Source organism: Saccopteryx bilineata, chromosome 1, assembly GCF_036850765.1.
Source record: "Saccopteryx bilineata isolate mSacBil1 chromosome 1, mSacBil1_pri_phased_curated, whole genome shotgun sequence".
NCBI lineage: Eukaryota > Metazoa > Chordata > Mammalia > Chiroptera > Emballonuridae > Saccopteryx > Saccopteryx bilineata.
Genome location: NC_089490.1, coordinates 206,800,038 through 206,813,709, shown reverse-complemented (window position 1 = coordinate 206,813,709; position 13,672 = coordinate 206,800,038). Strand labels below are relative to the sequence as shown.

Below are 13,672 nucleotides of genomic sequence, written 5' to 3'. Positions count from 1 at the left end.
TGACCATCTGTTCCTGCTTGTGGAATGCTGACATTCTTCTCTGCTTAGAGGTGTATTCTCAGAGACTTTTATTCTGTTTCACTTATTTTAAGACCCCCCCGCCCAATTATAGTAAAGAATTCTGTCATCTCTGTGGTAGGCCTTTTTTTTATTCTGTGATCTTCTTGTGACTTGGGACCATGCGCAGTGAGTTCTGGTGCTGCCGGGAATGTGGGTCCGTGTGTGCTGCTGCGCTGGGTGAGGGGATGGTGTTTCTGCAGGCAGGCCCGCTGTGCAGTGAGGTGAGAGCATCACTCCCGTCAAGGGGCCGGAAGACTGACCACACGAGGGATGGGGAGCCGGCTGCCCCACTGGGGTCCGCGGTGTGGGCTGCCCCAGCGACAGAGGCCAAGTGTCTGGAGTCTGGTGGAGTCGAGTGTGGGTGGCACGAGGCCTGAGCCACGGCTCGGCTACCGTGGCAGAAGTCCAGGTTTCCTTCCGAATGTGGGGGTTCTTAGTAAGGATCTGAATTTCATCCTGAGAGAGTGAGAGACTGGGAGGTTCCATCAGGGAACTGGCCGGACCTCGCTAAGACGTCACGGGCTCGCTGCCTCTCTCTCTCCCTCTGTCCCACCCCCCTTGGTGGAGGACGAGGGGCAACCTGAGTGGACCCAGAGCCCCTGGAGAGGGACACTGGTGGAGGACCTGATCAGGGCGTTCACAGTTTTCTACGTCTACTTCTGTGGTATAAATGCAGGGCAGGCAAAAGGAGGCTTACAGTGGTGTGTGTGGAAAACAATACAATAATTAATAAGTAACAACATAGGAGGAGACTCTCAGGTCTTCCCAACTATGAGCCTGCTTTGCCCACCCCTTTCTTTAGGGCTCCTGACACATTGTTACTTTGCTTAATAGTCTGCGCTTACCTAGATTTTCAGTCGATTCCGGGAGGGGACGTTTTAGGGGCATATTTTCACGACTTCATTTTTACTGTAAGATTGACCGACCAGTGGGATCAGTGTTTACGTGGCAGGTGTGGTGACGGACGTGAACAGCTGAGAGGTGCCCCCGGCCTGGACTCCGTCCAGGTGACACCCACTCGGGAAGCGGTCAGAATGAGTTTGGCAAGACGGCTTGCTGCTTCCAAAGCCGAGGGACCAAGGTTGTCTTTGAAGGTTTTTGGGCTGTGGCTCTTGAAACATTTTTCTTGGCCTGGGAATAGGGACAGCCGAGAGGGAGATGTTAGAGACGTTGCTCTAGACCAGTGGTCGTCAACCTGGTCCCTACTGCCCACTACTGGGCGTTCCAGCTTTCCTGGTGGGTGGTAGCAGAGCAACCAAAGTATTTATATAAATAAAAAAGAGATTTAACTGTAATAAGTTGTTTTATAAAGATGTATCCTGCCAAACTTAGTGAAAATCCAACATAAAGTACTTGGTAAGTAATTATTATTATATGCTTTAACTTGTAACTCTGCTTTATAAATTTTATCAAGTAAAGTTACTTCCTACTTTATAAATCACCATTACTGTGGAATCAGTGGGCGGTTAGAAAATGTTACTACTAACAGAGATACAGAAGTGGGCGGTAGGTATAAAAAGGTTGACTACCGCTGCTCTAGACCCACTCCCTGGTTGGAATACCTAATACTGTTTGGAAATAGTGTAACCATGTCCTTACTCGTCACAGCTCTTGGGTTTGGCAGTGTTAAAGGAAAGACATCTTGGTAATCCGGAGTTGTTAGCATGTAGGGACCAAACGTGGGTGCTGCCTCTGAACAAAGAGGGGAACAGGCCCCCTGGACTCCCACGCACAAGCACTGTGGCAGGGTGTGGCTTCTAGGACTGGCAGCCACACACACACCTGCCTGTCAGCAGGGAGAAGGTCGCTGGCACTTCGGGGAGCCAGGGACATGGTGACGCCCGTGGCTGTGGTGGTGGCCCCTGGTACCAGCCTCAGCTCTGGCATTTATGACCAGAAATCCACAGGTGAGGGATTGACTCTCACCAAGCCTCCATTTCCTCATTAAGGTGGTTTTGAAGATGCACTGAGAATACAGATGTGTCTGCACGCAGAGGATTAGCTGTAACATTGCAGCAGAGAGTGTGGAGAGGGAACTTAGGGAGGACAGAATGGGACTCATTTGCTCCTCAGGACTCGACAGCCCGGGCGAGGAGCGGAGGGCACATGTAGGGCAAACTGTGTCGGGGCGTGTCACGTGTGGAAGGGTGATGTGGAAGGTAGAACTGTGAATCCTACTATGGTGGCTGCCAGACCTTCTCTGTAGGAGAACACTTAGATGTTTTATTCAGGAATCACTAAAACAACACAGATACACCCGGGTCACGTTAAACTGGTGAAGAATTTACTTGTTTGCTCCATGTGCCTTTGGGATGCTGTTCATCTTGGAACAAAATCAAGGGGAAAAGGTGTGGGAAACACAGTCAAATGAGGCCCTGGCTGGTTGGCTCAGCGGTAGAGTATCAGCCTGGAGTGTAGAAGTCCTGGGTTCGATTCCCGGCTAGGGCACACAGGAGAAGCACCCATCTGCTTCTCCACCCCTCCCCCTCTCCTTCCTCTCTGTCTCTCTCTTCCCCTCCTGTAGCCAAGGCTCCATTGGAGCAAAGTTGGCCCGGGCACTGAGGATGGCTCCATGGCCTCCGCCTCAGACGCTAGAATGGCTCCAGCTACAATGGAGCAACAGCCCAGATGGGCAGAGCATCACCCCCTGGTGGGCATGCTGGGTGGATCCTGGTCAGGTGCATGTGGGAATCTGTCTCTGCCTCCCTGCTTCTCACTTCAGAAAAATATCAAAAAAAAAAAAAAAAAAAAGAACATACAGATAATAAATTCTCTTACTCAGAAGAGTAACCAGGAGAGACAGGCTTTAGGTCAGGCGATATCTTTGTAATGATTGCACAATTAGTGCTAAATCATTAGTCCCATCTATGAGGAGACATCATCAGCAGTGGGAGCAGTTGCTGAAATGTCCCCATGGGTCCCCCAGTGGGAAGAAGCCCAGTGGAGGCACTGCCTCTCCCACTGCAGATGGTGTCAGGGACACACGTCCGTAAGATGCCGGCTCTTTCTGTGTTTAATTTCTGTACTGTCGTCACGGATGCCCATTACCTGTTAACCTGACGAAGCCAGAGAGAGCTGAGCTGCTGAGCCCGTCGGGTCCAGTGCCCTGCGGGGAGTGGGGGCTTCCCGGTGACTCCGGCTGTCAGGTCACGTGCGGCACAGACGGGGGCTCGAGTCCCATGTCTCCGTATGCGTGGTGCTTCGGAAGAGCTCGGCATTCTCTGTGTGTGTTGTGGCTCTCTGTCTGAGAATTACACAGACAACTTGAAAGACGAGGGTCATGTCAGGGAATGCGTTTTAGGTGAGTTAATAGAATGAGTAGAGCTTTCGCAAATCAAGATCTGACACCAGGTTTTAAAATTCAGTGAGTTGGCCAGACGGGGCTTGACCCCCTCCGGCTTCTCCCCCTTGAGCTCACACTGGCCGCGGGCTTCATGCCCCTGCCTGGCTGACATCACCTGGTCGCACTTCTTCCTTGATGTCGCTTTGTGTCCACAAATATAAATATTTATTGATCAGTGTTGTGTCGGGCATTGTGCTGGGCAGTGAGGAGGCCGTGGACTCTGCCCTGGGGACCAGGCTCGTGCAGGGAGATGGACACGTGGGCAGGTGACCAGGACCTCCGAGAGCCACGTTGCCCAGGTACGGCATGCGCTGTGACCAGTGTTCACAGGTGCAGGGAGGACAGGCAGCTCAGGTGCCGTGGTCCCAGGGGGAAGGAGCCTGGCCAGCCCTGCGGAGAGGGCCGGGCAGGAGGAGTCCTGGGCAGGGGTCCCCAAACTTTTTACACAGGGGGCCAGTTCACTGTCCTTCAGACCGTTGGAGGGCCGGACTATAGGAAAAAACTATGAACAAATCCCTATGCACACTGCACATATCTTATTTTAAAGTAAAAAAATAAAACGGGAACAAATACAATATTTAAAATGAAGAACAAGTAAATTTAAATCAACAAACTGACCAGTATTTCAATGGGAACTATGAGCCTACTTTTGGCTAATGAGATGGTCAATGTGCTCTTCTCACTGACCACCAATGAAAGAGGTGCCCCTTCCGGAAGTGTGGTGGGGGCCGGATAAATGGCTTCAGGGAGCCGCATGTGGCCCACGGGCCGTAGTTTGGGGACCCCTGGTCCTGGGGATGCTCTATGGGAATTAGACGCCCAGGGCCCACTTCATTCTCATCTGCATGGAAGTCAGATCGTGAGACAATTAAGACTTCTCCATGTCTCGTGGAGCCTGGCTTCAGCCTTTTTTTTTCCTATTTTCCCAGAAGGTCTTGGGCTTTGGAACTCAAGCTGGCACGAGATGGACTAAGCCTGCTTTTTTCTTTGGTTCTGCTGAAATTATCAATAGGAGTTTCCTTCCTCTTCAGAATTCTCTTCAGAGCTGATGCCAGTACTCTGACCCAGGAAATCAAGGTTGTTTGGAGGCCCCTCGGGGGAGGTTCAGGTCTCAGGCGCCGTGGGCACAGAGGGGCTCTGTTGGCAGGTGTTCGGCAGAGGGTGTGTGGTTCCGCTAGGATGCCTCTGGAAGCCCTGTGGCTGGATTTGCTCATCTCTCCCATAGCCATGGGATAGGCGGCTGTTAGCCAGACACTTCCCTCTTTTTAAAGCCGGTTTTCCATCCTGTCTTTTACATTTCAGGGTAAAATGACATGAGCTCTGTGTACCCTGCTGAGAGTTAAGATTGGGTAGCTCAAACCGTCTGGACCCCTGCAGGTCACAGCAGTGAGGCGGTAAATTTAGAAAGTGACAGCAGGTCACATCCATTGTGGACCTAGTGTTGGCTCTGTTGTGCCCTGATCTCCGCGGAGACGTCAGCTGCGTGGTGTCAGAGTACACACGTCTGGGCTCATGTGAAGCCTCCGGCCCAGAATCCTGCTTTAGTCTGACTGATGCATGCACATGTGGACGCACATATAATACATGCACACACATGTACACACACGCATACATGCATGCCTACATGCACACGCACACAGGCAGGTGCACACACACGTGTGTACATGCACACATGGATGTGCACACATGCACACACATGCACACGCGGCAGGGGACATATGTAACCACTGCCATTCCTATTTTACCCCCCTCCTGATATTTCATGAAGATACTAAGTGAGTCTTTGCTACCAGAAGCAGTAAGTGTTTTCCTGTCCCCAGGTGTTCATGGATGTGACCTTGTAAGGAGAGAAGCAACCCCAGTGTCCCTGCAAAAGCCTGGCCATGTTGGGTTGGCTCCAGCCTGCGTCCTGGCCACACCCTGCATGGACTTTCTGCTCTGCATCCTTAGCACTCTGCTTTGCATTGACCACACTCCAAATGCGGTTAGTCCAAAACCAAAATGTTGTGTTCTCTCTGAGGTTGGAGCCTCAGTCCCCCCAAATTCCTGGTCTCGGGAGGCGTGTCTGTCACACACGATGCGCTGAAGGTAAATGTCTCCAGGTCTTTCCGAATTCTCTTCCGTAAACACTCGGTTCCATGTCCTTGAGGCTTACAGTTTCTCTTTCCTCAGCACGTGCAGGCAGCCTGGCCTCCCTCTGGCAGGACACCGCTGAGCCCCTTCCTCTTCCCTCTAACTCACCCTCCATGAGCTCCTGGGGGGGGGGAGGGTGGCTCTAAAACAGCGCTCTGATCCGGGCTTTTCCTGTCCCTTCACCCACAGCGGGACGGCCGCCACCTCCTCATGACCAGCACATCCGCGGTCCGTGCACGCCTGCCTCGCAGAGTTTGACTTGTTCCTGGCTCCCGGTGTCTTTGTCATTCACACACATGAGGGGCATGCGGGTGTCTGCCTGTCGCAGTCTCTCCTGCTGTGACATTGTCCTCACCCTGTTGGCGAGGTAACATTCTGACACCTCGACAGAATGGCACCCAACATTCTGCCGGGCACCACGAGGCCAGCATGATGGGGCTCAAGCCATGGACGTAAAGATGATTTTGTTTGCTGACTGACTTCGATGGGAGCTCTGCCCCTGAAGTCCACTGTTTACACTCAGGGTCCACAGAGCATTGCAAGCATGCAGAAAAGGCAGAAAGCTGTGTGTAGCCCCTTGGGGATGGACCCACGTGTGTTGGAGAATGGGGCAGGTCAACAACTTCTCAATGATTAAACGCATGTTGGACAGGTGCCTTCTTACAGAGGACCGTGAACTTGATAGTTTAATTAAGAGTAAAGATACAAATTACTTCTAATAAGCCACACAAGTGTCATGCTGAAATTCCTAACTGAAATATTAGGAAACACTAGATATATAGTCTACGTCAGTGGTCCCCAATCTTTTTTGGGCCATGGACTGGTTTAATGTCAGAAAATATTTTCATGGACCAGCCTTTAGGGTGGGATGGATAAATGTATCACGTGACCGAGACAAGTGTCAAGAATGAGTCTTAGACGGATGTAATAGAGGGAATCTGGTCATTTAAAAAAAATAAAACATTGTTCAGACTTAAATATAAATAAAACGGAAATAATGTAAGTTATTTATTCTTTCTCTGTGGACCGGTACCAAATGGCCCACGGACTGGTACTGGTCCACGGGGTTTGGGGACCACTGGTCTACCTAATATAAAACTGATATTCAGTATAGGATGGGTAGTAGATTTTCCTTGGCTTTCATGGTCAGCACTTTGAACAAAAACGTAAGCAGAAGTTGTAAACTATGTGCATGGTCCTCCGTGGAATTGAACCACGCAGTAACAACACCTCCACCAGGAGGAGCCAGAGCATGGGTGGGGAGCAATCTCCTTGTCCAATGTGGTCGGCTCTTTAGGAAGAAGGGTTACATTTTGTTACCTTGTTCAAGAGCTGACGCACCAATGAGGTGCTTACCTAATGGAAAGCTGTGACGTCCCAGGTCTGTTCGTGTAATCAGTGCCTCCCAGAGCGTACAACTTCCTTGAAAAATTAGGAAGCATTCAGTGGCATTGTTCTTTAATTCAGGGCTGACAATGAACCTTGAGTTATTTAATCTGACGCATGGCCTGCAGCTACAGCGGGTGTTTCCAGAGTGTCCTGTTTTTCATAGTAAAGATTTACACGTGTGGTTCCAGGAGCCATGTGGTGACCTGTGTGACGAGTCTATTCCAGGGTCCCGAGCAAGAATGATACGAATTAATGAAAAATAGACAAAGACTATATAAGATGGGTTTCAGGAGGATTTTCACAGCCTCAGCCAGCAGTAACTTTTCCGCCTTAGCTGCACTGCAAAACATGGCCACCCTGAGAAAGACATCCTTCTTTATTTACTAGGCAAGGAGGGCCATTTACAAATCAATCACGTTTCCAAGGCAGCACAAGAAAATCACCAGGTGCAGGAAACCCCCACCATCTTAACTTGACACGGAGAAGTAACTTCCTTCCAGTCCTTCCGGGGAACATGGGAGGCAGGACGAGCACTGAGCACAACCCCCTGTAGCTCAATCAGGCAGGTGAGATGAGGGGCTGGGCAGGCTGTCAGTGTACAGTCAGCTGCCAGTACCTCTGTCCCCCAGACTCCAAATTGCAAAATACTCTGTTTATTTTTCAGTCCCCAGCAGAGCCACAGATATTTCCACCGAGGACCTACCATCATCCCATTGAAACAGAAAAAATTGGGGCTTAGTTGTTAGTGGTGGGAGCTGTGATTTCTGTGAGTGTGTCAAAAGCCTGAGCAGAGCACTGCCTAGATGACGACTCATCAAAACCTGCTGGTTTCCTGCCTGACGGGAAGTTGCTTACGTCATGGGTTCACGGTGCACTTGGTAGCAGTTTTCTTGTCGTTAGTGACAGCCGGATAGAACGTACCAGTCTTCCCGTCCTTTACGCACGCGCCTTGTACGACAGCCCCTTGTGGGACTGTTTTCAGAACGTCCCAATGAGCTGGCTGCGTGTGCAGGTCCCACCTGCCTCTGGTGACTGATTTGTTACAAGACAGTGTTAACAGGCATGGCGGCTGGACGACCTCAGTTGTTTAAACCATCCAGTGGGAGCAGCCGTGCGATAATCTACACGAGCTTCCGTGTTTCACGGGGCAGGCGCTTTGCAGCATTCCTGTCACGGGAGGGAGACCACACACACCAGTGCTTTCACTCCTGCCTGTGGGAGTGTGCCCGTAGGCCAGTCTTCTGGCCACACCTGCATATTTGAAGATGGGCTTGTGTGTGTGTGACACTTTGAGTCGCCGTTGTTTTGCGCCAGTCATTTACACGAACACCCAGAATCATTGTACAAACTCAGGAAGAGTCCACTGGGCCGTCGCTGGGTTTCAGCACCTGTGGTGTGTCTGTGGCAAGTTTTTCCTGCAGTCTCATGAGGACATTTATCGTTTCATGGGGAAACTAAGACACACGGACCTGAGACCGCAGAACTCATGACTTCCTGAGCACACGCTGAACTGACCAGCGGTCCTAGAAGGCAGCTGAGGAATTGCAGTGTCCCCTGAGTTCACGATGCTCAGGTCACCTGATGCGGATTATGTCGTATGGCTCTCAGAATGTGGATCTCAGGGTAGGCGGGTAAGGACCCTCTTTTTTTATGCAAAGGAATAACTGCATCCTAAAAATAGTCAGCAAATTCCTTCAATCCCACGAGGAGCCTGTGCCTTCCTGGGGTTGACCAGTCAGCAGAAGTTCGGGAAGGGGGTGATGGGGGTGGGGTGGGGGAAGGCCCCTGTCCACCCAGCGAGGGTCCTGCTTGTGAGGCTGGCCCTCCCATACTCGAAACACATGCTCACCCCTCGCATAGTATGAAAAGGATTGTGATCTCAGTGTTATTTTTCTTGTGGTGCAGGTTTTGTGTCTTGTTTCAAAACAGGAGAACAAAGCTGTCGGGGAATTTGCTAATGTTGGCTTTAATGGCATATTTCGATAAGCGTCGAAAGCTTTCTTTATTTGCCGGGAGATGAAATTGGTATTGCGGGAGAGATGTAGCCCTAATTCAATAAAAGCTGAAAGTGGGAACCGAAAAAACATTTCCCAGCTGAGTGTCAGTGGGGTTGGGTCTCTGCAGAACAGCCCTCGGGCTGCGGCGTGTTTGCAGCTCTGCTGTGCTGCTGACCGCTGACCTGCGTGTCCTCTGCTTGCTCGTCCTGTCCCGTATGCACGAGGACCAGGTTTTTCCATCGCTGCCTACACCGCAGGTAACTATGAGTGTCAGGTGTCTGTTGTCACCCTGCTCGTCACACATGGAATTACAAGCAGAAAGGCTTGCACAGAGTGGCGTGGTTATACTTGAAGTGTCGCTGGCTAGATGACTGGGACACCCTCACATTTTCATTAGGTTATTACTGACATGGATGCGCAGAATTTTTGAAAACTTTGTAGCCAGGCGTTTTGGAGCCCTGTGGATATTTCCTTGGGGGACGCCTTTCTTGGGGAGCAGTGTGGCTCTCTGAGTGTGTGTCCCTCCTGGCCTGTGCCCACCTGCTGGGTGTTAAGAACACATCCTGTGTTTGTACCACTCGGATACCAAACACCATGCAGAACTATGTCGAGGAGAAGTTAAGAAGAACTGTTTCTTTCTTAGCTTGAGCTGCTACCCTGGGGTACTTAAGGGGTGGACGTCACGACACCCATCTGTGGCCGAACGGAATGAGTAGGCTCAGCACCCAATTCCCTGTTGCAGTCAGACCCCACGGGTGTCGTAAGGATGATCGGCTTGAGGATTTGCGAGTCCTGGGGACGTCCGGCCACAGAACAGGAAGAGGCTGACGTGTGTCCGAGGCTTTCCCCAAAGGAGCCTCGTTGTGCCCAACCTCCTTGTTGCGCCTGGAGACCACCTTCCACAAGAGAAAGAGCACTTTCTTCCACATCCGCTTAGCGTGGAACTTCTTACTGTGTCTTCTCAGCGGGAGGCAGCACGGTGAAGATGCGGTCGGTGCCTTTCACTATGGTCCCCGGGCCGAGGACCGTTAATCCTACACTCCATGCGGACAGCTCTAATCACAGATTGACCTCGTTGTGGGGACGGCATAGCCAGTGCCTGCGTCTCCCGGGAGCGGGAACATCCGCTCCCTTCCAGATGTCAACATCAGCGCACACGTTTCAAAGCCTTATTTTAATTTTGTTTTGGAAATGTATGTTCTGGGACCATTTGTGATAATACATTCATTTGTTTGCCATTGTATTGGCCACACACAATCCATAATGCACTTCTCTCACTTTGGGAAAACAAAATCTCTCAGCAGGATTCTCAGAGAATCCAACTTACAGCGACGCCCACTATAACTCGAGTGTTGGCGGGGTCCCCGGCAGGGTGGGTCAGCTGCCCCGTTCCTGCTGGGTCCGGCCCCTCCAAGACACTGGGGACATTCTTTGCTAAAATTCCAGAGCTGGCTGAAAGTCTCTGAGCTGCTTCTAGTTTTTAGAAATATGATTCGGAACAGGAAAAAAAAAAAAAGAAGCAATTATGAAGACTTGTTATGATGTAACAGCAAAAGTGGCCCTCGGGGTCACACGCAGTCCCTGGAGAAGGTTCTCGGTGCTGCTCTGACACCAGCAGCCCCACACACACTGCCCCCCCTCCTCACGGGTGTCCCCCTCCTCACGGTGTCCCCCTCAGGGACAGGTGTTCCCACTGGTCCCACCGGTTCCTGGCGCTGTTTTTGAGCAGAAACGACAGAGCAGCCCCGTCTTGGTTCCTGTGTGTAACCTGACATGACTTACATGCAGAGAGGGGCCATGTGCTGGCTTTGCACGCGGCAGGTGCTCTACGACCGCGTCCCTGTTCCCCTGTGAACATGTTTGTAAGTAGCTGGTCTCCGGCTGCTCCTACAGCTGAAGCACTCTGTTTAGCAAACGCTGCGATTTAGCGACTGTGTGGACCCAGGACATGACTGTGTGGTCACATGGGCACAGCTGATCTGTAGCTCGCGGGTGAGTGTTCCTGGTCACACAGCTGTGATGCTCTGAGACCGGGAGACAGGAGCTAAATTGTGGATCTCCCCTCAAGTGATTTCTGTGACTTGCACACTCTCTAAACCTCCTTCTCTCCAGGAAATGGTCATATTACAGCTACATTTCTTTCCCGAAGTGTCTGCATGAGTATGAATGATGTAATGTGTGCAGGACTCCCTCAGCTCTGCCCAGTCCCCGGCAAACACGCAGAAAATGTTTCCTGTCGTTATTAAGCCTTGTGCGCAAGATAGAGAAGTACTTCCTCGGTACAACTTCCTTCTAAAATTTTAAAAAATTGTATTTTTTAAAGTATAGTTGATGTACACTATTCTATCAGTTTTGAGCACACACCGTAGCGATTAGACCTTCGTATACAGCACAGAGATCTGTTCTCAAAGACTTTGTATGGGGAATCATATTTTCCTACTTTCTGTCTTGTGACCTCATGAGATTTAGTTTTTGTTGTTTTGTGATGAATAGCATTTCCTGGGAGGTGTTGACGTAGGACATCGTTTGACGTTTCTCTTTTAAGTGCTGAGGCCAGAGACTGGAAGGGAGGCAATCTTCCGGAGGGTCATGATTTGCTTCACCCCGCATGTATGATGGCTTCCCGGCGGAGGCGGCTGCAGGTGCATCGCGGTTGGGCCCCTGCAGCATCGTACGTGTGCTCAGGGCTCTGTGCACAGCTGTGGGCGCAGCCCCGAAGGGCGAGGAGGACATGTGCCTGGTCACACACCCTGGTCTCTCTTCCGAAAAGCTGGCCTGATGCTAGATGCTGGGCTCGGTCACTGTTCACGTCCTCAGAGACTTGTGTGTCACCTCTCTGACCTGTGGCGGCCGAGCCCCAGTGTGGCATTTGGGTTAAACTTGAGGTGAGTTAGTCCTGGGTGTTGTCACATGAGCCAATGGCTGCTGCTTGGAGACGCCCAGAGAAAACAACCCTGTTCCTCTGTCCACGTCACCACGGTCGGGTCTGATCACACGGGCCACGGGCCATGACAGTGGTGTGACAACACGGTGTGACGGTGCTGTCCTTCTCAGGGCATCAGCTCCCCTGTCCTCGGCTGATGAGCCACAGGGATTGCAGTTGTGTGAGTGTCAGGTCCTAGCAGAACTCAGTTGTGTGATTGTCAGGTCCTAGCAGAGCGCAGTTGTGTGAGTGTCAGGTCCTAGCAGAGGCTGTGGTTGTGGGGAGCTCAGGTGTGTAAGTGAGCCTGAGAGACCAGGCTGAGCCTGGTCTTGGGAGCCACTGTCCTCAGGGAATCGCATGGGGAAAATTCCGCTGATTCTCCCCAGTTCCTATGTTGAGAGGCATGTGGGAGAGAGGAGGTCTTAAACAGCAGCCTCCATCAAGAAGGATCCTCCCTACCGAGAGAGCTCACTTTGGTATGACCTCAGCTGATTTACATGAAACTTCATTTTCCCGAATTTTCTGGACTCACAGAATGTGCTCGGCCCCGGGGGCATCTCCCAGTGCCGCCTTTTCCTTCTGCTCCCTTGTCTCAAGGACAGATGACTGCCCAGGGGCCACTCCCAGCCTCATCTGGAACCCAAACGGAGAAGCAGAGTGAGAAGGAACTCGATAACTGATTTCTTCTCATTTTCTGATTCCTTCTGGCTCAACATTTAGGCCCAGTTCAAAGCCACCAGCATCCTGGAGCTCACGTGAGTGGGTCACAGTGCATTTGGGGTCAGTTCATCTTTAGATGTTGCTGAAGATTCAGAATAAAGGCATGACATTGTTTTGTATTTGTGTGTGTGTGTGTGTGTGTGTGTGTGTGTGACAGAGACAGAGAGAGGGAGAGAGAGAGGGACAGATAAGGATAGACAGAGAGGAAGAGAGAGATGAAAAGTATCAATTCTTCGTTGTGGCTCCTCAGTTGTTCATTGATTACTTTCTCATATGTACCCTGATGGGGAGCGGGGGGCTCCAGCAGAGCGAGTGACCCCTTGCTCAAGTCAGCAACCTTGGACTCAAGCCAGTAACCTTGGGGTCAGGTCTATGATCCCACACTTAAGCTAGCGACCCTGCACTCAAGCCAGATGGGCCTGCACTCAAGCTGGCAACCTTGGGGTTTCAAACCTAAGTCATACGTGTTCCAGTCCGACACTCTATCCACTGTGCCACCGCCTGGTCCGGCGCCGTGTGACATTGTTTTTATGTGAGCGGTCATTTAGGCCTTTGGCAAGTCTCCTGATACACGGTGACATTGCCACCTCACCCTGAGACTTGCTATTCGATGTTGTGAACTTGGTGTTGAAACACTTCACAACGGCGGGGTCCCTGACTCAGAGGGTGCCTTTGTTACGTTTTTCTTATCTGGTCAACAATTCATGAAAGGTCTTCTCCTTTCCCCGTAGTCTGACAGCAATGCCAGCTTCCTCCGCGCGGCCAGAGCTGGCAACCTGGACAAAGTCGTGGAATACCTGAAGGGCGGCGTAGACATCAACACCTGCAACCAGGTAGGAGCCCTGAGAACACTTGCCCTGCAGACAGAGCCAACAGCCCGGGGCTGTTTTGTGTCTTTACTGAATTTACTACCATGTCAGGGATCCAGACGTATGAAAGTCTGTTTCCTCCCCGTGCCAACTTCTGAAGGCTCAGACGTTTGTTTCCAGAGCTTCCGTAGCTCAGAACGTGGAAGGTCAAAAGTAGCAACTGAATGTCAGTTCTGTCTGTGACATGCTCTGGGCTGCCTGGACCTGGACCAGGCGTGCTGACCAGGAATGATATTCT

The 13,672-nt window shown here is 51.3% G+C and overlaps 1 protein-coding gene across 47 annotated transcripts in view; it reads left to right on the top strand.

Moving 5' to 3' along the window:
* Window positions 1-13,672, top strand: part of ANK2 (ankyrin 2) — a 380,522-nt gene that overhangs the window by 223,868 nt on the left and 142,982 nt on the right. For all 47 annotated transcript variants that reach the window (XM_066234064.1, XM_066234103.1, XM_066234095.1 and 44 more), the window contains one exon: window positions 13,297-13,398. In XM_066234064.1, coding sequence (XP_066090161.1) covers window positions 13,297-13,398 — 102 coding nt within the window. The remainder of the gene's footprint in view (window positions 1-13,296; window positions 13,399-13,672) is intronic.